This window comes from Gouania willdenowi, chromosome 14 (genome assembly GCF_900634775.1).
Source record: "Gouania willdenowi chromosome 14, fGouWil2.1, whole genome shotgun sequence".
NCBI lineage: Eukaryota > Metazoa > Chordata > Actinopteri > Blenniiformes > Gobiesocidae > Gouania > Gouania willdenowi.
Genome location: NC_041057.1, coordinates 9,110,587 through 9,136,373, shown reverse-complemented (window position 1 = coordinate 9,136,373; position 25,787 = coordinate 9,110,587). Strand labels below are relative to the sequence as shown.

General features: G+C 37.4%; 1 protein-coding gene across 2 annotated transcripts in view; it reads left to right on the top strand.

The window, feature by feature from the left end:
• Nucleotides 1–5,382: 5,382 nt before the first annotated feature.
• LOC114475252 (short transient receptor potential channel 4-like) overlaps nt 5,383–25,787 on the top strand; it is a 38,238-nt gene continuing 17,833 nt past the window's right edge. For both annotated transcript variants that reach the window (XM_028465923.1, XM_028465921.1), the window contains exons 1-6: nt 5,383–5,952; nt 14,149–14,378; nt 16,007–16,225; nt 21,866–22,006; nt 23,002–23,178; nt 24,579–24,779. In XM_028465923.1, coding sequence (XP_028321724.1) covers nt 14,220–14,378; nt 16,007–16,225; nt 21,866–22,006; nt 23,002–23,178; nt 24,579–24,779 — 897 coding nt within the window. In that variant the 5' untranslated portion in view covers nt 5,383–5,952; nt 14,149–14,219. The remainder of the gene's footprint in view (nt 5,953–14,148; nt 14,379–16,006; nt 16,226–21,865; nt 22,007–23,001; nt 23,179–24,578; nt 24,780–25,787) is intronic.

Sequence of the window (25,787 nt, the reverse complement as noted above, 5' to 3'; positions counted from 1 at the left end):
ATAATAATTATGAACAAACAAGATAAAACAGACTCATGGGGGGTGAGGGTTGCTGTTAAGACATATTTGAGATTCAGGCTGAATTTCATTCTTTTTGTTCAACTATCCCAAGAGTGTAGGCATTTAATTTGATGTTACAGAGTAAGTCAAGAAAATTATCTGCATGGGACTTGATGAGCATTTTTAAATTATCAAGTGATGCAAAATGAAACTGCCGAAAATGGAAAACAAGAGTGATGATTGTTGTTTTGCTTTTTGAGTGGGAGGAGGGAGGAAATCAAAACAGAACTGAAACTCCTTCTCTTGAGAAGTCATTTGAAGTGGTTTGGATACCTGGTAGTGCAGCAGATTAATTGCATATTTCAAGGGAATTGTTCTCTTTGGTATAAAAACATGAAATTTGGCACAGATACTCTCTCATCAAACATCAATCATGCCTCACGCCCCTAGATGGACGCTTGTGCTCATTAAATCAGTAAGCGTCGAAGAAGCTCTGGACGCGCATCCAAACAAGTTGGGAAGAGAGCACGTTGAGCGTGTTTTGTGAAGGGGCTTCTCTGTTGCCAGTGGTGTTCATAAATTGGATGATATTGTGGCGATTAACGTTCATAATTCACCCAGTGACTGTGAACTGGTGGGAAACATTATTCTTAAGAAGGCTGTGTATCTGGTCGGATGTTTTTGGTGTGACTCAGTGTGTGCACTGTGATGTTAGAGGGCTATAGAGAAGTGTGGTTGAATGGAGAATAAAGTTTGGAGTTCCTTGCTGAACACGCCATCTCCGACTTCCGTTCATCGGCTCTACATTATTCAGAGAGCGGCTTGGCTGGATTTGATAAAAAAAGCCAGACAATATCGTTGAACGGCGCCTCGGCGCCGTTTCTGGATTCACCGGAGCTGGGCTTGGACGAGAGTTGCTTTCAATGCTACTTCCGTCTCTGGCCCAGTTTGATGACCTACTTACCCGCATCTGCACTTGCATCTCCTACCAGGACACCAACTACGGGCGCTCTATACCAGCAGAAGAACGCCTGTCCATCCGCCTCCGGTTAGTGTTTTTTTCCATTATTCTAAATATGTCATGGTTGGGAAAAGCTCCTGATTGGTCGACACACCGCAATATGCCCCATAAGTTCAACAATCCCAACTCTAGCATCGACCGCGTTGGAGGCACCGGACGCACGTCAAAAGCTTGAAATCTCAAAACGGGCAGCGTCCGCTGCGCGTAAAGCTTCAAAACACACAGCACAGGAGGCGCGGGATGTGCAGCGGGACCTCTCGACGCTCCTAGAACCGTTTCGACATATATTGTGTATGTACACTTGACGCTATTGATGCTTCCGACGCAATTGATGTGAACGTGCCATAAGGGCCACTATTTTGGAAAAAGGCCACTCAAAAATTCAATTTGGCGGCCATTTTTCAAGATGATGGCCAATGCCTTTTTCCAAAAAAGTAGCCCTTGGAGAGTATTTTCAGGCTTTTATACCAAAGTGAACAATTTTTTTTTACCAATCTGGTGCACTATGGTGAAAGTATCAGTCATGACGTGGGGTTGATTGGCCATCTAGCATACCGGGCATCGTAGGTCGTTGAACCAAAGTGGGTCGGTTCAGTCCGCTACATTTTTCTTTTTTTTTTGATGAGCCAGTGGAGGCAGACTTGGTAACAGGTGGTCAAAGATGATCCAAAAGTGGCAAAAAAAGTGACAAGAATAGAGTGAAAAATGACTACAATGGGCCAAAAGCAGTCAAAAGTTGCCAAAAAAATGGGCAAATAAAGATGAACCAGGTGGTATTTAATGGCAAAGGGTAGCTTTAATGAGCAAAATGTGGCAAACAACAGTGAAAAAGGCCAAAATGTGGAAAAAAAAAGAGGCAAAATGTAGGGAAAAAAGGAAACAAGTGGTATTTATTGGGCTAAAGTTAGCTTATTTGGATGAAAAGTGGCCAAAAAAATTAAGAAAGGACAACTTTTGATAAAAGTGTCAAAATTATATTTTTTGTCAAAAATTGACAAAAAATATAATATGAAAAAAGAGGTATTTATTGGAAAAGGGTAGCTGAAGTCTAAAAAAGTGTGAGAACTTTTTGAAAAAAAATTAACTTTTTGAAAAGGGGCAACAATGGGACAAAGGAAGTTGCAAATGGTCAAAGGAAATAGATAAATAAAAAAAAAAAGTCTGTACAGAAAATGCCCGGGCTAAATTTTTTTCCCAGTCCACCCCTGGGCATGACCAGAATATGACTCCAGAGTCAATTCAGGAGTTTATTTGGTGGAATTAAAACAATCTTGGCTCACTTTCAGCATTCAGGATCTCACAGCTGGAGGAAGTTGTGGGAGCAAGGTTATGAAGTAGCATTAGGGTCTCTTTACCTCAACTGCAGCCTTATGTGTATTAGGTTGCAACTGTTGCATGAATGCATTTCAAATGTGTATTGATCTAGTCATACATTTTAGAACTGTGCTAGAATGTGTTTTTAACTTAAAAAAAAACAATTAAAATGTGTTAATTTTCAGGTTATGAAGCTAACTGCAGTGGCAACTGGAATCGTGAAAATGTCATGAAAATGACTTGATTTTCGTGCATGACAACACAATTTCCTTATAGTCTTCGTGCAACAGGGAAGAATTTTCTTTCGTGCTGTTTGTTTATTTATCAGACAGGGACAATGCAATTCAACAAAGATACAAAACATGTTTGCAGCTGATCACAGAGTATATATCGTAGCTAATTAGTTCACAACTCATGCTGCGTGAAACAAATCTGTGTTGAGGGGCTTGGAACAAGTTACAAACCAATGTATGTCTATGGGATTTATCACCTTAACCATAACCCTAAATATAATTTATGAAGTTGTAGAATAAAGAAATAACTTTCAATCGAAATACATGAGTTTGAAAGTCGTGTAGCAGCAAAAAAAAAAAAAAATTGGGGTTGGCACTCACAAAAATAGAAATATTTATCTCTTCACTGCTGTAATACAGTGATATTTCCCCATTGTGGGATTAATAAAGAACAATCTAGTCCAATTTTTGTGAGTCTCACGTTTTCCTTGTGGGATTGTGTTGGTTTAGGGTTTAACATCATTTTACCGTTTCAGTTAAAGAAAAACTCAAGACTGAGCCAATAAATTCGACTTTAGGCCACAATTATTCCACTGCCCAGACTTTAGACACTCTTCATTTCCAAAATCGTTTCCTCGGGATAAATCCTTTATAAATTCAACTTTAAATCCCAACTTTTAAAACACACACACCAACAGAAGCGCGTGCAAAGAATAACTCCAGAGTAGACTATATATACTGTAGGTGTCAGGGGCAAACATTACACAGCTCTACACACTATAAAGAAGAATTTACAGCATCACCAGGCCCATAAGTTTGCCAGGCAGAGACACAACTCGATGACCATTGTTGCATGGCTTGAAGTACGATCAGTGAACTGATAAAATGTTGAGATCATTGTGAGCTCCGTGATTTATCACAACCTTCTAAATCCTGTAGTGTGCCTTACGCCCTGCGGAGTGATAAATAAATGAGAGGGGATGAAAGCTGGGGCTGCTGTGGACCAACTCTGGCTAACAGGTGACAGGCTAGCTGTCATCACGAGTTTTACTCACTCTTCCTCTTACAATCCATTTAGTCGTCTTCCTCAGTGGGATGGACACAGGTCACTAGTGACCAGACCTTGATGAAGATGGTGCATGCGTGGATGGATTTTTTTCGAAGCAGGCCTTTATAATAGCTTTGTATTTTTATTGCACTCATGCAACTATTTTTTTTTTTCATTTAAATTATTCTTCATTGCAAATAAATGCCTTGTTAGTGCATTTTCTACAATATTCTCTGTCCAGCAATTCTCAACCTATTCAACCCTCTATCCCTAAATAAAGGTTCCAGAAACCAGAGACCCCAACTGTACCTGAAGGTGGTTGAATACAAACATGAACATTGAAGAACAGTCTTGTGGAGACAGGGAAATTTATAATGGGGGAATAAAGGGAAGAGCTTTATGGGGCCCATCCATAAAGTCAGCAAAATGATGGTCCACATAACCACATTTATTTTTCGTTCTCAATAATATCCAGGATGTTTATTATTATTTGTGCCATAGTACATAGTCATCTTAAAGATGTAAATCCTTGTCCTAATTGGAAATAAAATGGGTTAAAAGTGATAAAAATTGGTGTAAAAAGTGGTAAAATGGGATTTAAAAAAAAAAAAAAAAAACTGAATTTGTTTAAAAGTTGCAAATTAGAGTGGCCAAAAATGGACAAGAAAGTGGTAAAAAAGGTTCCAAGTGTAAATATTGGCTTAAAAGTGGAAGAAATGGGGGGAATGCAATTTCAAAAGTAGGAACAATTAGTTTAAACTGGCAATAATGGTGAAATTAGGTTAAAAGTGACAATAATGGCTCAGCATGTGCAGGAAAAAGTGGTGGAAAGGGTTTATAAGTGCCAAAAATGTCTTGCAAGTGGAAAGAATGTGCAGAAAAGCCATTGGAATTTGATGGATAAGTGGCAGAAATGGGAGTAACGTAGCAAAAATGCAGGTTGTCATTTTGTTTGTTACCCTAAACCCTTTGTTACCCTAAACCCTAACCCCTAACCCAAAAAATGCCAACATAGCTCCAAAAGTGTCATAATTTAGAGAAAGACAGACAATGACAGCATAATGTAATGGCTCACTGTGTACTATACATGTATTTATCTGTATTATATTTGGTATATTTATACATTTGTATTATTTTATTACTTCTTTTCCTAGAGTTGTGCACTTGTATTTAATCCCTATTTAATTAACGATCTTTATGTATGTTCTCTTTTCTCTTTTTATTCAATATTCTAATCTGGAGCATCTGTTAAAAAAAACTTATCCCCAGGATAAATAAGTATACCTGATTCTGATTCTTCATGTCAGCCTTATGTATAAAACTTCAAGTCAAGTGTTACCAAATATGGAAAGTGTTGGTGTAGTTAAAGCAAAAATGGGCTCAAATTGTTCAAAAAGTATTCTTAGTTTCTTGAAGGCATCTGGCGACCGACCCCTCCCAGTGTCTCGCGACCCTAAATGGGGTCCTGACCCCATGGTTGAGAACACCTGCTTTACTCAATATAGGCATCTTGATTTTCCCTATGCCTTTAAACGCTAAATAATAGAAACAATACAACAAACAGTTTTAAAGCAACATTGTGCGTCAGGGAACATTGTGTGTCTTAAAGAAAAAAAAGCACCACAGTGCTGAGAGAAGGACTAAAACAGTGGTGCTAGTGTGACTTCTCATTAGTGCATTAGAGCTGAGTGCCTTGCCTTCCTGCCTAAGTTGCTTGTGCAGTGCAGTGCGGGTAGTGCTCAATGCGTCTCCAAGTGCGCACGACAGTCTGCAGCAGCGCTCCGCAGACCGCACGCCAGTCATCTGGTCGCTGTGCTTAAACACTCCAGACTGGAACTGCGGATTTTTCTTTTTTCCTTTTTACACCTCCAACAGGTGGATAGGCCGAGTGTGTCTGGAACACGGATGCATTTACTGCTCCAGGGGAACCGGGAGAGGTTGTGGAAACTTGGCGGCGTTTCATGTCTCCAGGAGGATTTGTTGCGCGTTAGATGCAGTTTTTTTTTTTTCGCTCTTTCTCTTCTTGTCATTTGAAAAACACAACATCGAAAGGAAATCGTGATCGCAGCGGATCGAATGGGAGTCTATACCAGGAGTAATAATGATAAGTCCACTAAAGATGAGAGGGAAGAATGCATACTTGAGTAAAAAGCAGGAAAAAAGACGGAGTGTCATGTTAATAATACTCCCACGCGTTTATTAGCGGGGTCTCCTGCTTTCACACTGGAGGGATCAAACATTCAAGAAGTTCCAGCAGATGATTTGCGTGCTTTTTACCCCCCAGAAAAAAAGCATCGGAATCCCTGAGGAAAGTTCCAATGTCCATCCTCCAAAAGGTTTGTGTTTTATCCTCCAAATGCAATTATTTAACTGTCAAATACACTGGAAACATCTCTCACAGCAACTTCTGTCACAACCACAAAAATGTGTATGTTTGATAGAAGGGCCACATTATCAACATTTATGTCAGCATTTAGAATAATGACCAGTCTGAGCATTAACAGGAAATAAAACGAGTTTTTATAGTAATTGTGTGTCTGTTTTTCTGTCATTCTGTGTTATTGTTGTTGTCTTAGTTATTATGAGGCATTTTGTGCATCTCTGTTGTCCTTTTTGTGTATTTTTTCCTGTAAAATGTATGTTTTTTTTGGAGTCGTCATTGTGTATTTATGTTGTGATTGTGTGTTTTGTAGTAATTGTTGTGTATGTCTGTTGTCGTTTTGCTTATTTATTAGTAGTGTTGGTTTGAGGAGTCTTTTGTGTTTTTCTTGTCTTTGTGTACTTTTGTTGTCATTTTCTGTAATTGTATATATTTCTTTGAGACTGTGTATTTTTGTTGTCATTTTGTGTTATTTGAAGTAATTGTAGTCATTTTGTTTATTTTTGTAGTAGTTTTCTGTGTTTTTCTTGTCTTTTACTGTATTTTCCTACAATGTTGTCATTTTGTGGGGTTTTTTTTTAGTATTTTTTGTGTATTTCTGTTGTTCTTTTGCTTGTTTGTTAGTACTGTGGGTTTGAGGAGTCTTGTGCTTTTAATGTCTTTGTGTACTTTAGTTGTAATTTTCTGTGATTATGTACATTTTGCTGAATCATTTTGTATATTTTTGTCATCGTTTTGTAGTTGGAATTTGTGTATTACTGTTGTGTTCTTTTTTTGTTGTAGTTCTTTCTGTGTTTTTCTTGTTTTTTACTGTATTTTGGTGCAATGTTGTAATTTTCAGGGTTTTTTAAACAAATTTTTGTGTGTTTGTTGTCGTTTTGCTTGTTTTTGTTGTCATTTTTTGTAATTTTGTATATTTATTTGATTTACTTAGTGTATTTTTGTGTTATTTGGGGTAATTTGTGTAGTACTGTTGTCGTTTTGTTGTAGATTTGTGTGTTTTTCCTGTCTTTTACTGTGATTTCCATCAAAGTTGTAATTATTTGTACTTTCTTTAATGTATTCTTGCTTTTGTTTTGTGTATTCTTCTGTCATTAGGTATGTTTACTTTGGGGGCCGCATAAAATTAGACAAAGCGCCGCATGTGGCCCCCGGGCCGCCAGTTGCACATGTCTGATGTAGGATATACGCATGTATCCAAACAGGAACCCCAGGAATGTATTCAATAGGCTATACACAGACAAGTGTTTTTTTATATATATTTATGACCATTTCACCCAGCTTTCTACCTCCAGAATGTCTCTCACACAAACAGAGGAATAAAAATGTCAAGGAAACCAAGATGCACTGTACCACTGTTCTGCAGCTGTTCATTCAACACATTCATCATTTTATGTTGGCTGTAGCTCTGAAATCATGTGATGATTGCAATTTTCAAAATGCAATATCTTGTAAGATGAGCAAACGCACACAGACATTGGAAATCGTCATGTTTTGAAGTTTTGTGTTCAAAGATAATCCTATACGCCTTCAAAATAAGATGATATATACTGTCAAAGATCATAAAGGACAGTGAATACCCATCTTGTGTGTCTTTCAGCTGGCCTAAACTGTTTTACGCATGCAAAACAGGATTTTAAGGTGATTGTATACGATTTAAATTGTGGTATTTCATCATTTTCACAACAACGCTGACTTTTCTTGGAGTTAGCTACATATTGCTACATAATGATTTTATATGTGCAATAGCATAGTATCTAGGGATGCAACGATTAATCGTAAGGCAGTTAAAAATCGATTCATAGGTATAACGATTCACATCGATGCTGTGAAAATTGAATCGCAGTACTTTTTTTAACCAGCAGAGGGCGCTACCCAGAAGTGTTGGCGGCAAGCGAAATCTGCTAATTCTTTCTTTCTGGCCGCCTTCTACTCTTAAACATATTCATAAATGATTCATTACCCCTTTAGCACCGAAAGAATATCTGTAATATTACGTGAATATCTGTAAAAGTCACGTTTTTCTATTAGCTCTGTCTGCTAGCATAGCATCTCTTCTTCACTGCAAAATATCTCCATGCAAACCGACCACTGTGTTACCAGCGCCCTCTGCTGGTCCAAACAAATATCTGACCTAAATACAGTAAAATGACTGTTTTTTGTTTTGTTTTTTTTAGTCCAATTGTTAAGGCACAAAATACATTTTCAGTTGCACTTTTAAAAAGAAAAATAACTATTATGCAGTTTTGTATTGTTTACTATAGAACCAGAATTTAAATAATAAGCTTCTTCTTCATTTGTATTATTTCTTTCTTTATTTCATTCAAGATTGATTTTTAGCTAAATTGCATTGTTTTGAGTAGTTTATCAAGGGATTTATTTGACCATGAAAAATAGTGTAGTATTTTCCCAAAAAAAATAAAGGAATATTTTTCAGTCATTTATATACAGTCCCATTTTGTAAAATAAATCGTGAGAGAATCGTATCGTGAACCCAGTATCGTGAATCGAATCGTATCGGGAGTGGAGTGAATCGTTACATCCCTAATAGTAGCAGGTGAAGATTAATACTCAACTCAACTTTATTTATATAGTGCAAATTACAACAGTCATCTCAGAGCGCTTAACAAAATATAAAGTCCTAAGTAAGAACGAAAGAACCCAACAAGATCCACATCTTGCTGTCATTTTGCCACAAATGTCAACTGAAAAGTGAATCATTCCTTCATGCCAGTTGGCAGCACATTGTTCTGTATTGTTTGACAAACCGATGTTTTATTTTGTAGAGCTGGAGTGTTTTAAACAAACAAATGCCCAACACAGCTAGAGTGTTGGACACCTTACAGTGACTGTGAATATGTACAACATCTCCAGTAAGGAGCCATGTTTTTTTCTAAGCGTCAATCAAATTCAAGGCAATTTTTTTAGTTGTTTGTGACAAAAAAAATTAAACTATCAAAGCAATAATATTTATTCTGGAATAGTGTTGGGTTTGATTCTTGGGAAGAGCTCTAGAACTTGTTTGTGTGGAGTTTGTATGTTCTCCTTGTGCTTGCAGGAGCTTCTTCAGGCTAAATAGGACTTAATAGGTCCCTTGATAATTTCTCACAAGTTACTGTTTGACAATATGAAGCACCTTCACCAAACTGTTGTCACTTGTTTGATGAAAATTGCACAAAAACCATAGCTAAATCCCTATTCTTCATTTACCTTGATAAAAAAAAAAATCAGAGGAATTCTAATACCTGAAACATTATGGTGAGTTTTTCCAATGAAAGTGTGCTCTTCAATTTCCATTTTTGACATTGTTTTCAAGTTTCAAAACCATATTATAACCTGATAGCCTTTTGAAAATATGACCTTTGTCTTGGAAAGTATTTTTACTGTTCTATGGTATCTATGGTTCTTTGAAAATTTGAAACCTTTCAAACAGGGGTGTCTCGATCCGATAATGTTATCGGTCCGATATCAGCCAGAAAACAAATATTGGATTTTATCGGACTGCATCTAAAATATCGGATATAAGCGTTGCGATAAGTTTTTGTTATTTTTATCTCTGCCCTCAGTTGTTGTCACCATATACTGACAGTAAAAAATAACTGAAAAGTGAACTTGAATTGTTGACTATTGTTCTGAGTAACATCACTTAATCAAGCCTTTTCTAACATTCCACACTACAAAATAAGTAATAAAAGTATGTATGATCCGTGTGGATATCGCCTCGGATTGATATCGACCAATACGCAATGCTGCAATATCGGAAGTGAAAAAGTCGTATCGGGACATCCCTACTTTCAAAGTAAAGTAGGTTTTTGTTAGTTGTACGTGGATTACCTGCAAGTACAACATCATGTTTACCAGTACAATCAATAGGGATGTAACGATTCACTCAACTCCCGATACGATTCGATTCACGATACTGGGTTCACGATATGATTCTCTCACGATTTATTTTTCAAAATGGGACTGTAGACAAATTTTTTTTTTGGGAAAAAAACTAGAAAATACGGTACTATTTTCCTTTTATTTTTCATTGTCAAAAAAATTCCTTGATAAACTATTCAAAACAATGCAATTTAACTGAAAATAAATCTTGAATGAAATAAATTAAGGAATAATACAAATGAAAATGAAGCCTATTAATTTAAATTCTGGTTCTATAATAAACAATGCAAAACTGCATAATAGCTCTTTTTCTTTTTAAAAGTGCAACTGAAAATGTATTTTTTGCCTTAACAATTGGACTTTAAAAACCGTGAGTGCACTGATTTACGTCATATTTGTTTGGACCAGCAGAGGGCGCAGGTAATACAGTGGTCGGTTGGCATGCAGATATCTTGCAGTGAAGAAGAGAAGCTATGCTAGCAGACAGAGCTAATAGAAAAACGTGACTTTTACAGATATTCAAGTAATATTGCAGATATTCTTTCGGTGCTAAAGGGATAAGGAATCATTTATTAACATATTTAAGAGTAGAAGGCGGTCAGTAAGAAAGTATTAGCAGACTCCACCCGCCGCCTACACTTGTGGATAGGTTAAAAAAAGTACTGCAATTCAATTTTCAGAAAATCGATATCAACCGTGATACCTATGAATCTTTTTTTAACTGCCTTACGATTAATCGTTACATCTCTAACAATCAATAATTACAAGAGTTAATCAATCCCTCTTAAGAAGTGACATCTACTTCTAATATACAAACATGATATTGAGAGAAATGATCTAAAATGTCAGTATATTTTAACTATTTAAAACACTTAATTTCTACACATTTGAAGCTCCTGTTTTGCTCTTTTGTTAGGCTAATTGGGCTGCAGTGCATCTGATAAGTATAAAGTAATTAGATTTACCAAAACAGAAGATAAACACAGAGGAGATCATTAACGCTACGTCTTTCTGTTTATAATTAGTAACATGTGGCCTTTCCTTAGTGTTGTTTTTCACCCTCTCACACATGACTGGCAAATTAGTTATAAACCATTGTAAATGAATTAATATTCTCAGCTTGATTGTCTGAAAGAGCAGAAGTAAGTCACAGGTCCCTTTGGGTTGTAAGCATTTGCCTGGTCAAGAAACCTTCCAATTAATTTTGTGCTTTTTTCAAAGGCAGTGTGTACCGTACATATTTATGAGAACAATTTTGGTATACTTGCTTTCAATGGCACATTTTGCTTGGAATATTTTACTAATGTGGGATAAAACTTTTGTCTTTGTGTTACCAAGAGGTTTGTTTTTACTTTCAATGAAAAAAGTAGTTAAAACTATAAGCCAATGTTTTATTAATTTGCTATGGAAGCAAACCTGGGTCTGACAGAGTCTGTTCTAGCTGGCTCAGGTGGGTTTAGACCTTAGACACAACACTACAGGTAATCTCTGGGCTGCTACACAAAGAGAAACTCTGACCTAAACCAGCCTCATGCACAGGTTCACTCTTACTGCCAGAGGTGTAAAGAGTACTGATATATCCTACTCAACTAAAAGTACTGTTACTTTATTCAAATTGTACTCAAGTACAAGTAAAAAGTAACTTAATTAAATAGTACTCAATGTAAAAGTTACTAGTTCACCCTTCATGTTTATTTTTGGTAATAAATCTTGCTACGGTTTCCTTGCAGACAGTAAATATCTCATGTATAAACTTAAAGAGGAAGAGACCAAATCTTACATAATTGGAACTTAACTTATTTTCCACAAGGGCATCTGTATAAAATAAAAGGTTTGTCAAAATGTACAATTCTTCAATTCATTTTAAAATACAATAACACCAAATAATTCAATTCAAAATAAAATAAAATTCTCAGGCTATTAGTATAGCGGAATTTATGAATTTCTAAACAGTGCCATGCCAAATGTGCCTTTTGGGTAACAGCATCATAGGTAGAAACACAAACCTGAACCAAAGAAAGTAGCTGGGTGTTGATCAGAAATAGTACGATTAAGAACATATGTATCTGCCTCTCGGTAAAGGTGGGAATGTCTGTGTTCCCTCCCCATCTCTTCCTGCTCTCTCCCTGCTTTGTTTTGTCTCCTGTCTCTGTCGCGTGGATCTACAGGAGACTCTCTTTGCACTTATCCAAAGCCAAAAATCATGGAATTGATTAACTGGTCTCTCAGTGCTATCGAGCAAATTTTTTCAACAAGAAGATCGGGCCGAGGTGAGCCCGCGTCTCCAGATACAACGTTTGCGACCGGGTACACGATGGATTCCTGATAAATGGAAGATTGCGTGTCTGTCCATGCTTTCCATCGATGACGTGGAGGACATCTACATAATTGGATTTATGGTAGCAGGCATGCTGTTAATCGGAGCTTGCAGTTTCCTGATATACCGCAAAGCCTGTGCTACGTTGGCAGCTATTTTGGAAAGGCTGCAACTCATTTCTGAATGATTGGGCAGAGCACTTAACACTCAGACTCAAATGATGAACAAACTCAAAAGTAAGCAAGAAGCTACTTTGGTGCGTTTACGTGAAATGGAATTGGTCTTGGAGAAGATAAATGCTTGGCTGATGGTTTGACACATTATTAGATTACTGCTGAGACCAAGACATTCAAGGCTACCCAAACATTGCTAGCCTGAAACAAAAACAATCGTCTTATCACCCATTGCCCCCCCTCACACGCCAGCTCAAGGTTAACAGATCTGACTCTGTCAGATCCCCCCACTCCCTTATCACCACCTGGACTTCTGTCTTCTGAACCAGATCTGTTAAGGTCATCATAACGTTATCTGACTGTCAGAGGGCAGCAAGGTTTATTTTTCTTTAGTCTTTGCTTTCACCGGCACTCCATCCACCCCCCTCCCCTCTGTGCTGCTGGAAGGTGGCGAGAAGTGCCAGTGGCTGCATCCTCCCCCCCCTTTGCCCTGCCACCGCATCCTACACCCCTTCCCCAGACCAACCAACCACCCACCCCCTCGTGTTACGGTTTCCTGACTGTAAATGTTGTCTGTTGGTTTCTGTCGCAATGTTGCTGAAGAATTTTTTTCATGATCCCAAACTCTGCCCCTCCCTTCAAGGACCTAGTTTGGTTTTTGTTTTGTTTTGTTTTTTTTGTACCTCTTCTTACCCATTGTTCTCGTCCCACTTCTCATCTCAACATGATGGCGCCGAAAACGGCAGCCGCGGTGTGTTGATGTGTTTTTTTATTCTGTTGCAACTACCAAGTTAAATTTCTTGTACTGTTCTAAACTGTACCTGGCGAATAAAATCCATTCTAATTTTCAACGTGCGTTCATAAACTGCTGAACTATCGATAAAAAAAATAATCACAAAACATAATTTACTCAGTAACGGTTAGATGTAGAAATGTAACAAATTACTTCACTTCTTTTAAAATGTTCTTAAGTACAAGTAAAATTACTGATTTGGTAGTATCCATGAAGTCTTCACTATACTTACTTTTTTCAGTTGTCAAGAAATCTCTGAAATATTTTTTTTTTGCCAATAAACACAATAAAAACAGAACTACCAGTATATCCAGTCCTGACTAAACTAAACTAAACTAAACTAAACCTGTCCCTATGTCTCTGCTGGTCAATGTTTGTGTCATTCCTCTTGGTGCAGCTGGTTTCCTAAACCATTTTAAACACCCTCCTCCCTCCTCCCTAATTGCTGATTTGAATCAGGTGTTCAGCTCAGAGGAAGCGCAGGCTGAGAGGTTAGGAGGCACCAGCCGTAACACGACAATTCAACACATTTTCCTGGTAATTACTTAAAACATTATTTTTTACTATGAATAAATCTTGTTAGTAACTTGAGAACCACATTAAAGGTAGTAATAAGTGACTTTGCTAGACAATATTGGCATTTGAAGTTCAGCTTTCCAGGTTCGGTCCATCTTTGTCCAGTTGATGAAGTTTGACATGTTGTTGAATTATCTTGTAAACTGCATTTCCACCCTCCAAATCTCCTCAAGTTCTATTTTTTTTTTTTGGAGAAAATTCTTATCAAGAGGAAGTGTTTGAAAAGCCAGATGTTATTAGTCTCAGCGTTTACACTTGCCTCATCTCTGTCTGTTTGCATGACCTTTTCTCATCTGTCCCTGTTCTTTCTTCCACTCATTTCTCTTTATTTATACTCATCATAGTATTTAAAAAAAAAAAAGCCCTACTCTGGTCTTCTTTTAACACCTCCATCTTTGTTCTATTTAGTGTGAATTCTTCCAGTCTGGCAGCAGCTGTAGCAGTGTTAGCAGGGTGCTAGTAAGCTGAAGCCCAGGGAGATGTCACAGCTGTACTATCGGCGGACTGACAGCTCCTCTTACCGAGATCGCATCCCGCTGAGAATAGTGCGGTCAGAGTCGGAGCTGTCACCTTTGGAGAAAGCCTACCTTGGAGCGGTGGAGAAGGGCGACTATGCTAGCGTTAAGAAAGCACTTGAGGTAAGTTTGCATTTACTAATAATGAGAGGAATAGATGGATTGATTGATTGACTGAATAAAAATAAATAAAAACTATACAGATTTTTTTAAACATGTGCGGCCATCATAATTTCAAAAAAGAAATTATGAATGTTAAGATTATTATGAGACGCAGCATAGTGCAGTGTAAATTTTGTCGACTAAAAGTTTTCATCATAGTTTGCCGACTACATTTTTTAAAATGACAATAACAAAAGAATTACAAGTTTTAAAAATGGCAGTAGCTATCAATACTTATAGTATGTATCCATATACCGGCATTCTATCCGTACGCAACGCCCCTCATTGGCCAGTTTATGTAATGCGTTAGGTGCACCACGTGACCTAAACTGGCCAATGAGACGCTACACACTTGTACTTGTGTTTGTATTAATACGTCAACTACGTTACGGACTAACTAACCCTAACCTACGTTACAGACTAACTAACCCTAACCCACGTTACGGACTAACTAACCCTAACCTACATTGCGGACTAACTAACCCTAACCTACATTGCGGACTAACTAACCCTAACCTACGTTACGGACTAACTAACCCTAACCTACGTTGCGGACTAACTAACCCTAACCTACGTTACGAACTAACTAACCCTAACCTACATTGCGGACTAACTAACCCTAACCCACGTTACGGATTAACTAACCCTATTCTATAGACGAATTAACCTTCACCGTAACCCTAACCCTAATCTACATTACAGACTAACCATAACCTACGTTATGGACTAACCTTAACCCTAACCCTAAACTACGTTACAGACTAACTAACCCTAACCGCACGGAATGGTAACGTGACTTCCCGTGACGTCATCTTTTGTACGAATAGAATACGGTATATGGATACGTATTACGTACCCGGAGACACTTCCTTTAAAAATCACGTCAATGAAAACTAAATAATTTGTCATAAGGGATGAAATCCAATCAGAACTCATGTGGTCTCACGCACTGATCATATCAAATGTCTGTGTATATTTACAAATATTAATACCATCCAATATCAGGATTATAAATGGTCATTTAATCTTTAAAAAAAGCATAAACTTTAATGCTTTCGACTATATCGGTTACAGGTTTAGTTTATGTAGATATTATGTATATACGGACTCAGGCGTTTCCTGAAGCCTTTCCTAACTTCCGAACTTATTCAGAGCACAAGACATGATGTTTTGAAAAACAGCTAATAAAATGTCATCTTTTCTAAGTTGTTATTATTGACTATTTCTGTCTTTTGTTGTGTTAAATTGTGCTAGCGATTGTCTGATGATGACTGACTGCACTGAAAAGCCCATTTGCCTTTAATCAAGCAACCTTCCGAGCTACTCTGCGTCAGATCTTGTTTCTTTCACATCAAAATTGGCTTGCAAAGAAAACTCCCAGAAACTTGGCTGTTGCTCAAAATCCTAAATCGCTGTCAGACTAAAAGCTGTCAGGCTCTTCTATAGTGTCTGGACTGTGCCATAGTTAATGTAGCGTTGCGTCCTAGGAGACTATAAATTGGCTTCAGCATTACTTGATATGTTGTGTTGTATGTACGTTGTTCCCTTAACACACGCCTGACTTACAATCCTGACCTTTATTTTGTCAGGAGGCAGAAATCTACTTCAAGATAAACATAAACTGCATCGACCCCCTCGGCCGAACGGCTCTTCTGATTGCCATTGAGAATGAAAACCTAGAAATCATTGAGCTCTTGCTGAGCTTCAACGTGTATGTCGGCGATGCTCTGCTGCACGCCATAAGGAAGGAAGTGGTGGGAGCCGTGGAGCTGCTGCTAAATCACAAGAAGCCAAGTGGAGGCATGCAGGTGAGAAGAGAATACCCGGAGATGGGGATTTTATTGAGGAAAAGGTTTGCAGCTATACTTTTAACTAGGGGTGTGTATTGCCTGGCATCTGGCTATACAATTCGTATCCCGATACGATATATCTCGATATTAAAGTATAAATCGATTATTGCAATTTTTTTTTTTTTAAATATATGACTTAAGAAACAACTCATCTATAAATGTGTACACTTTCATGAGAACATTATGTATGAAATATATTTTATTGGCATATTTTACACTCAAAACATTGGCAACTTAAAATAAAAAAATAACAATCTGTCTGTGGCTTTAGTGCAACATGGCTTTAGTGCAACTTCACTGAGGTACATGCCTAGAACAACAAATAAATGTAGAAAGTACTTTCTTTTTCGATTTTATTAAAAAAAAACACAAGCTGGTCAACATGCCCAGGTTTCAGTGCACTTCTTTGAACAGTTACAATGTCTCCTGCAGTGGAAAAGACTTTCCTGGATAAATAATGGTTAAAAAAAATAAATAAAAAATTGATATAGATGCATTTTGAATTGATCCGAGAATTGCCCGACGTAATATCGCGATATATAACCAAATTAATTTTTTTCCAACACCTCTACTTTTAACCCTAGAACACTAACGCTAAAATTAGTAACACCATTGCTATCGCTGGGTGATTTTTAGCTGATATATTACATCAAATAAAAGGTTATCAAAATATGACAATACATGACAAATTGCAATTTTATTTTCAACGTTGCAATGCCTAAACAATGAGGGGGGGAACCTACCAAAATTACTGAAATATTAAAAAATGTAAGAATAAAAAATTATTAGGAAAAAACAAAATGAAACTGGAAACAGGCCAGTATAGCTGGAGTTTTATTTGGTTTTGTCTTAGTTGTACCACAATATATTTTATAAAACCTCCCAACTCGATCTTAGTGTGTGCCACTACAATTTCCTTTTTTTTTAATTTTTTTTTTTGTGCTGCGTGACAACTTTTAAACTCAATGTTTTCATCAAGATGTTTTTTCATGCAATTGCATTTACGACACTTTCAGGTTTTGGGTTACAGTTAGGATGATAACTCCTGTTAAAGTGCATTACTTTTCAGTCTGAACCAGGCAGCGCACCATGAGTTAATACACGTCTTGTAGCAGGTAAAAATATGAGGAAAATGTGTTGCCATTAAGGGTGTAAGAAAAACTTAATTCGGCAATATATCGCAATATTTCACTACGCGATTATCGTGTTGATCCAAATAACGTCCAAATCAATTTTTTTTTTTTTTTTATCATGTTTATTAACGGAGAAAAGTGTGTGTACACGTAAACGCCCGGTCAATAGGTGACAGTGAACCACATCAGACTTTGTTAAACTACTTCACTTCTTAATGCATTTTAGCTTGGAAGTTGATTACTTTTTTTTTTTTTTTATTAAAATTTTATTAAAACATCTTTTATAGATGTTCAGTATGTGCTTACTTTTTTTTTGTAAGAACTTAACATAATCAGAAACTGTTGTAGAAACAAAAGTTACACTTTTTTTTTTTTTTTTTTTTTTTTTAAATGTAATTTGACAGTTTGATAAACATACCACTTGTTTTTGATATTGGTACTTGAATTACAGTTAGTTACCATTTACTTGTTCTCACATGTTTAAAAAAAAATTAAACATTGTATTTCATACCATTTTGAACTTGTAAAGGTGAAAATTGTAATTATTGATATTATATATTATATATCATGATGTGTATCATATTGTTTGGGGATAGTGGGATATATTGTCGTGTATCGTCAGATTCATGGCAATGCACATTTCTAGTTGCCACTTGTGAAAATGTATCCATTAAGTCCATTTTGTGTTATTGTCACAAACTTTGTCAAACTGGGCTAAACACCAATAAAATGAAGAGTTGATTACATGCACTGAAGTATGTAATCAAGTCAGCGAGGCTGGATTAACATTTCTGTCTAGTCAACTGTCAAAATAGGGCCCTGTGTATAGTTAACATGATCTTTTTGTGGCATCTGGAATAATGGAGCTGGTTTTGTTGGCAAGAACAAAAGCCTACACTTCAAATAGTCACATTCATGATTTTCTGCCTTGTAGCAGAAAAGCCGATTTTCCAAACATAGTTTTCAGAAGTGTGATCACTGGCAGCAGTAATGCAGATTAAACCACAAAGGAAAGAGTATTTTTCACTTCATCAGCTGGCTAATTGGAAGATGTCAGTCTGGATCCTACTTTAACATTAAACATCTGACACATTCAATCTTCACCTTAATATTTCTGAATGATAGAGCTTCTTCTAAACATCCCATGAATAATCTTTAATGTAGATCATGGCAGCCGTTCCAAATCGCCCCTACAGAAGCCCATTGATTATATTAAAAGGTTGTCTGGGAGCGATGCACCCCATTTGTTGCCAGTACGCCTCCTGTGAGATTTATAAATAACAAGATTCGTTCGAGGCTTTGCTGGAATTGTGACTATTTGTCTTTCTACTGCATTTCCGTGACACATTTGTAATAATCTCACAAGTGATGTGGCTTATTTGCTTCCCTCTGTAGACTGCTTGGATGTCAGCGTTTTAGAAAGTGTCGTGGATCATTCTGTAAGCACAGAAGTGCTCAGAGAAAGGAGATTGCAGTAATTCTCAATTAAAAGGGCCCTCAGGCCAGGTTTGTGTTGTGTTGTCCTACTTGCAACACGGTAGTTACGTTAAACTGCTCCGTGTCGCATTTTAAGATGACTATTAAATGAATAGAATGTGGAAGGATGGCAGGTTTGTATCCATGGGGGATACAGTGTTTCAAAATAGAAACCGATGAATCACTCGTCATATTATTGGAGATGTTGGTGGTAAAATTTCCTCAGCTTCTCTAATGATGTATCGTGGTATAAAACCAGGACAGTCCCAGAAATCAGCCTTTTATTCAATCCTGGAACTTCACACCAACCACTTTGTATTTCTGCTGTTCTAAGCTGAAGCTCTGTCCAGAGGCTGTTTGATGTGGACTATTTGATGTCCCTCCCTCTCCTGGGTAGAGGACATACAGCACTTTATTAAATCCCCATTCGCACTGACCGCTTTCAGACCTGGATTCTTTGCTGCTTTGTAGCGTCCATCACATTTTAGAGTTACATAATCGAATGACTTTTTGCTGCAGTAAAAATGACTTTTTTATTCCTTTGACTATTTTTGTTCATTCTTTGTTCTCGAGCAGCGGTGGAGCAAAATGTCACGGATCCTTTCACCGGTTTTGAGTCATAAATTAAACCCTTGTTAAATACAAACTTACCAGCTCCCAGTTTTAGCTGTTTTAACATGTGAAGACTAGTAATGAATTCAATTGAATTTATGCTGTTGGAGCTCATTTTTTGACGAGACTCTTAGAAAAACTAAATCATGTCAAAACATACAGTCAACATTCAAAATTGTAAATATTTTTTTTCTAAAATACATTTGTTTATCCCATATTGATCCACTGAGGAAGTTAAAGAAAAAGTACTAAATGTTTGTTACATCATCCAGCCATCCATCATGGATCATCTTCTCTGTAGATTTTGTCTTAAAGTTTAAAATATAAATATATTCAGTTTTCTGGTAATAAATATAAAATAAACATTAGTAATTACTTACCTAATAAATAAGTGAAGAGTGAATGACATATGTAATACTGAAGAATGAATTGATAAGAAAATATTTATAACATATCAATAATAATAATATGCATTTCATTTGAAAGTGCTTTTCCAGACACTCAGACACTTTACAGAAAGGCTAAAATAACAATAGCAAAACAGTGATAAAATACAAATAAACTTAGTTACAAAACATTTTTTTTATCTTAAAACCAAAAAGACATGTTTTTGAGTTTTTATAAGTCGTCTGCAGAAATGTTATGAGACATATATTGGGTGCTTTACCAACTGTCACATGGTTAAAAATATGTCTAGTACTTAATAAGGAAGATGTTAGTGATAGTTTCCACTTTGATTAAATTCCTAAGTAATTGATGTATTATTCTAATAATACAGCTGTTATTTATTTACTAGGATGATTTACCTCTCAGTTAGGGAGAAAAATATATTTCACAAACGTAGCAATGATGGCTTTGTGTTGGTGAACGTGGATGAGGTGGTGATAGGGTCGGCTTATGACAAAGTTTTGGGACTCGATCCAAAAACTATAAAATGTGTGGAAGTGTCCTTGGGCAAGACACTGAACCCTTAGTTGCTCCCAATGGTAGATTAGCGCCGTAGCATGACAGCTCTGTCACTACTGGTGTGTGAATGTGAGTGTGAAGGAAAGAATGTGCCTGACAAAGTGCTTTTATTTTTGTCATCAATTTTTTCTTCTTGTATGGTCAATGATTACAGTCTAATTTGTAGTTTACAGTTATATTATGCACACATTTTTTCCCAACTTTTTATCCCACGAGTCCATTCCCTTTACGATGGGCATATATACACAAATGAGTTTGATACACTTAGAAATCAATCCCTTAATCAACAAATATTGGTGTAAATGCATTGGTTTTCAGTGTTGGGATGCCTCTCTTTTGTAGCGTCTTGGGTTTAAATTGCCTGTGATTGCCCAGTCTCGGAACCTAACAGGTCTGGGCCTGGTTAGTAGTTGGATGGAGACCACTGAGAATTCCAGGGGCCACAGTGGGGGACAGTCGCTCTCGTGGTATCTGTTATTGTGTCCTTGGGCAAGGCACTTCACCCACATTGCCTAGTATGAATGTAGTGTGCGAGTGAGTGTTGGTGGTGGTCGGAGGGTCCGATGGTGCACTATGGCAGCCTCGCTTCCGTCAGTCGGCCCCAGGGCAGCTGTGACTACAATAGTAGCTTACCACCACTAAGTGTGGAGTGAAAGAACAATGCGCTTCGAGTGTCTATGATAAAGCACTATATAAAATTCAATGCATTATTATTATTAGAAAGAAAGAAAGAAAAAAAGGTTGGATCTCATAATGATTAGTTTTGACAGGTTAATTAAAGTAAATGTTGATTTCTGTTCTGAGAAAACACCATCACTATCATCTTGAATCTCTTTATTCATAGCTCTCTTTACGATATTAAAATATTGGCATGACAATCGATCCATTTTAGTGTTTTTACCAGGCTGCTGTACTGTATGTGTAAGTTTCTTTATATCCTGCAGCCATTGCTGACAACTATCATGTCTCTTTTATTCTACTTTCACCCTCACCACAGGATAAGATATTAAAGCTTCAATTAACACAGTGAATAGAGGCCAGCTTACTCTCTACTGCCTGCGGTCATGCATTCCCTCTGAATGACATGAGAATTGCAAAAGGACTTAGCTGGCGTGGGCGATTAGAGGCATAGGTGGAATGAGTATCATGCCAAGCTGAATGAGTTATTGTGAATAGTGAGATCCCGTATATTCATGTCAGACCCTTTGGTATTTGTGGAAACGCCTGCCATTTTCCATTTCTTATGAGAAGCTTTAAGTCACTCTGTGTTTACCCAAACTAACTACATGGACTCAGATGAATGGATAAAGACATGACTAGGGAGGTGTTGAGAACCAGTCAAGGACAAGGTTGAATGTGCTTAGATTAACGTGTGTGACTTCAGCTGCTCTTCTCTCCTCTGCTGCCAAAGGTTCCTCCGATCTTATTGGACAAGCAGTTCTCTGACTTCACCCCTGACATCACCCCCATCATCCTCGCTGCACACACCAACAACTATGAAATTATAAAGCTTCTGGTGCAGAAAGGCGTGTCTATGCCTCAGCCGCATGAGGTGAGAGGAAAAATCAAACAGTGCATTTCTGGTTTGTGGCATGAATCAAAATGAATGCAAGCACTTTTTGCGTAATAGGTTAGATCAGTGTTTCTCAAATGGGGGTATGTGTACCCTGAGGGGTAAGTGATGGCACTACAGAGGGTACTTGAGAGAGAATGGAAAATAAACAAATGAAAGCATGAAAAACACTGGGTTTATAACGTTTAATTTTTTTAGTGTAAAATGAAAATCATAAAAGTGATGATGGAAATTATCTTGATTAGAACAAGAACTGAAAATACAATGGTCAGTCTTGGTCTCACACCACGGAGGAGAATACTGGAAATGATAAAAAACAATAAATAAATGTATTTAAGAGGCACTAAATGTTTCATCCCACCTATTTACTGAGTTAGATTATTTAAAATGTGTGCTAATACTAATTTATTCCATCATTATGCTCTCGTTTGTTTTTGGTTTTTTTTAATAGTATTCTAAGCAAAACATAGTAGTCGGACAAAGGGGGTACTTTAATTCAGAAATAACAGAAAGGGGGTACTTGAGCCAAAAAAGTTTGAGAACTACTGGTTTGGATTGTAATTTATGCAATAAATGGAGCAAATTTGAGTTTATAGATCTTTTCATATAGATTTCATTCAAATGTTGTCATCAAAATTACAATAAATCTGTATCAGAGGCTTCTATACAAGGTTGACGGCATCATTTTTTGCCTGATTGGCTGTAAGGATTAAAAACATTACAAATATTAACATTAAGTCAACAATTACAGACAAACACAATATTTGTCAAAGTGTTGTGCATTGTGATTTCAATTAAGAACAAAAAGTTGGGGATTTGTTATTAACCTGAAGTATTACATAGTAAAATGAACAGTTGAGTTCATGAGTCAGTCAGTTGTTCATTGCTGTGGGATCTTCATCATAGCACTAAAGTGAAGCGTTGGGTTTGGGTTAGACACCTCATTAAAACGCCCGCGTGCTTTGATGTTGCAGGTGCGCTGTAACTGTGTGGAGTGTGTTTCCAGCTCAGACGTGGACAGTCTGCGGCACTCGCGCTCTCGCCTCAACATCTACAAAGCGCTGTCGAGTCCCTCATTAATTGCTCTTTCCAGCGAAGACCCTTTCCTCACTGCGTTCAGGCTCAGCTGGGAACTGCAGGAGCTCAGCAAGGTGGGAGCCACATCGTCTCCACTGCTCGGATTTCATTTTAAAGAGATTAAATATTAACAGCTTGGCAATTGTTTAATCAAGTACACCCTCATAATAACACTATCCACTGACGTAGATGTGATTTCATTTTAAAAGAACCAATTAAAACCAACATAATTGTTAATGCCACTTAATAAAAATGCAAATGTTAAGGGCCGGGATCAATAGCAGGCAGATGTTCATTTAATCATAACATTACTGCATTCGTTGGTAACATTTTACTTGGAAGTTTTATACATAAAGGCTGACATTACGCTGTCTTTATTGTAACATGACACCTGACTTTAGCATGAATGAGGTTGTCATGAAGGCTGCATAAAGTGTTGTTTGTTACTCTAAACCCCAGACCTAACCCAACTAGATCCCTCCACCCAGGGATAGACTAGCCATCGGGCTTACTGGGTATCATCCCGGTGGGCTGTCGACTCAAAGTGGGCCTGTCCAGTCAGCTAAGTTTATTGGGTTTTTTTGAGGCAGACATGGGAACAGGTGGCCAGAAATGGTCCATAAGTGGCAAAAACATGGCAAGAAAAGAGTGTAAAATGACTAAAATAGGCCAAAAGCAGTCAAGAGTGGCCAAAACATTGCCAAATAAAGAGGAACGAGGTGGTATGTAATGGCTAAAGGTAACTTATATGAGCAAAATGTGGCAAATGATAGTAAAAAAGGGCAAAAATGTGGAACAAAAAAGGCTAAATGTAGTGTAAAAAGGAAACGAGCTGTATTTATTGGTCAAAAGCTAGCTTTTTTCGGCAAAAAGTGAAAAAAAATTAAAGAAAGGACTAAATTGGTTAAAAGTGTCACAAAAAAAAGGAAAAGGGGTATTTATTGGCAAAAGATAAAGTCAAAAAAAAAGTGTCAGAACTTTTTGAAAAAAGCAAAAATGGGACAAAGGTAGTTGCAAAATGGCCAAAAGAAATAGTGATTTAACGACTGCAACGTGGTGTTGCTATTAATGTAGTGGGCTGGTCTGGACAGAAAATGCCAGGGCGGAGTTTTTGTCCCACCCCTGCCTCCGCCTAACCCAGAAAATTTAGCAAAAAATGTTATAATTTAGTGATTTAGTTGCCTTTTCTAAATTACCAATGCTTTTACTGTAAATCTTTGCCAAAGACTGACTGAACTGAACAAAATGTTACACGTCCACACAGATCCTTTTCTGACAGTTACATATCAGAGAGCCAAACTGAAAGTGCAAAAAAGACCAAAAAAAAAAAAACTAGCGTGAGGCGAGGTTTGAATCCAGAAACACTTAAACACTTTGGCAACTCTGAAACTCTTCCGGACATATAGATTTCCGTCTTAGCTGCCAGAACCTCTTCATGCGTAGCATTAAAGTGTCACTTTTCTGTCTCTTCAAGGTGGAAAATGAGTTTAAATCAGAGTATGAGGAGCTTTCTCAGCAGTGTAAGCATTTTGCCAAGGACCTCCTGGACCAAACAAGGAGCTCCAGAGAGCTGGAGATGATCCTCAACTATAGAGATGACGTCAACCTTCTGGGGGAGGGGAGCAACAATGACCTGGCGAGACTCCGACTGGCGATTAAATACCATCAAAAAGAGGTAAGCAACGCAAATACAAAGTTGTCTTTGTGAAGAGCATTATATGATGGTTTGTATTACAATGCAATTATCTTTGTGATAGTCACAGCACCCAACTGAACTATGTAGTGTTTGTGATAAGCAGATGTTTTTGATCGCATAAGCCAGGGGTTCTCAACCTTGGGGTCAGATTCCTATTTGGGGTCGCGAGACATTGGGAGGGGATCACCAGATGCCATCAAGAAATTAGGAATGTTTTCTGAACAATTTGAGCCTATTTTTGCTTATTATTTGCATATTTTAACCTATTTTTTTTGCCACAATTTTGCCCCCTTTGGTATATTACTCCTATTTCTGTCACTTCTACTTGAAATTTCAATGCCTTTTTTGCACATTTTTTTGCTTTCAAGACATTTTCGGCACTTATGAACCCTTTTCACCACTTTTCCCACCTATCGTCACATATGTTGACCTATTATTGTCACTTTTAACCTCTTTTCACCATATTTCATGGTTATTTTGCCAATTTAACCTCATTCACGATTTGTCATGCCCATTATTTGCCAGTTTAAACTAATTATTCTACTTTTAAATTGCACAACCTTAACCCCCCCCCCCCCCCCCCCCCCCCTTTCTACTACTTTTAAGCTACTATTGACATTTTGAATCCTTTTATGACACTTTATGGATGGGCCCCAAAAAGCTCTTACCTTTATTCCTCCTTATAGATGGCCCTATCTAAACATGACTTCCACGTTCTTGAATGTTCATGTCTGTGTTCAACTACCTTCAGTTACAGTGGGGGTCCTATGTCTCTGGCACCTTGATTTTGGGGGTCGTGGGCTGAAAAGGTTGAGAACCACTGGTATAAGCTACGGTGTTTAGTGGCACACAGAAGTGGAAACGATCTACTGATCACATGTAATAGCCGTTGTTTGGAGCTCTTGTTGTGAAAGACTAAAGCAGGAAGTTGGTGTTTTCTAGCTGTGTACAGCATGGAGTGGAATGGAACTGAATCTGTAAACCTAA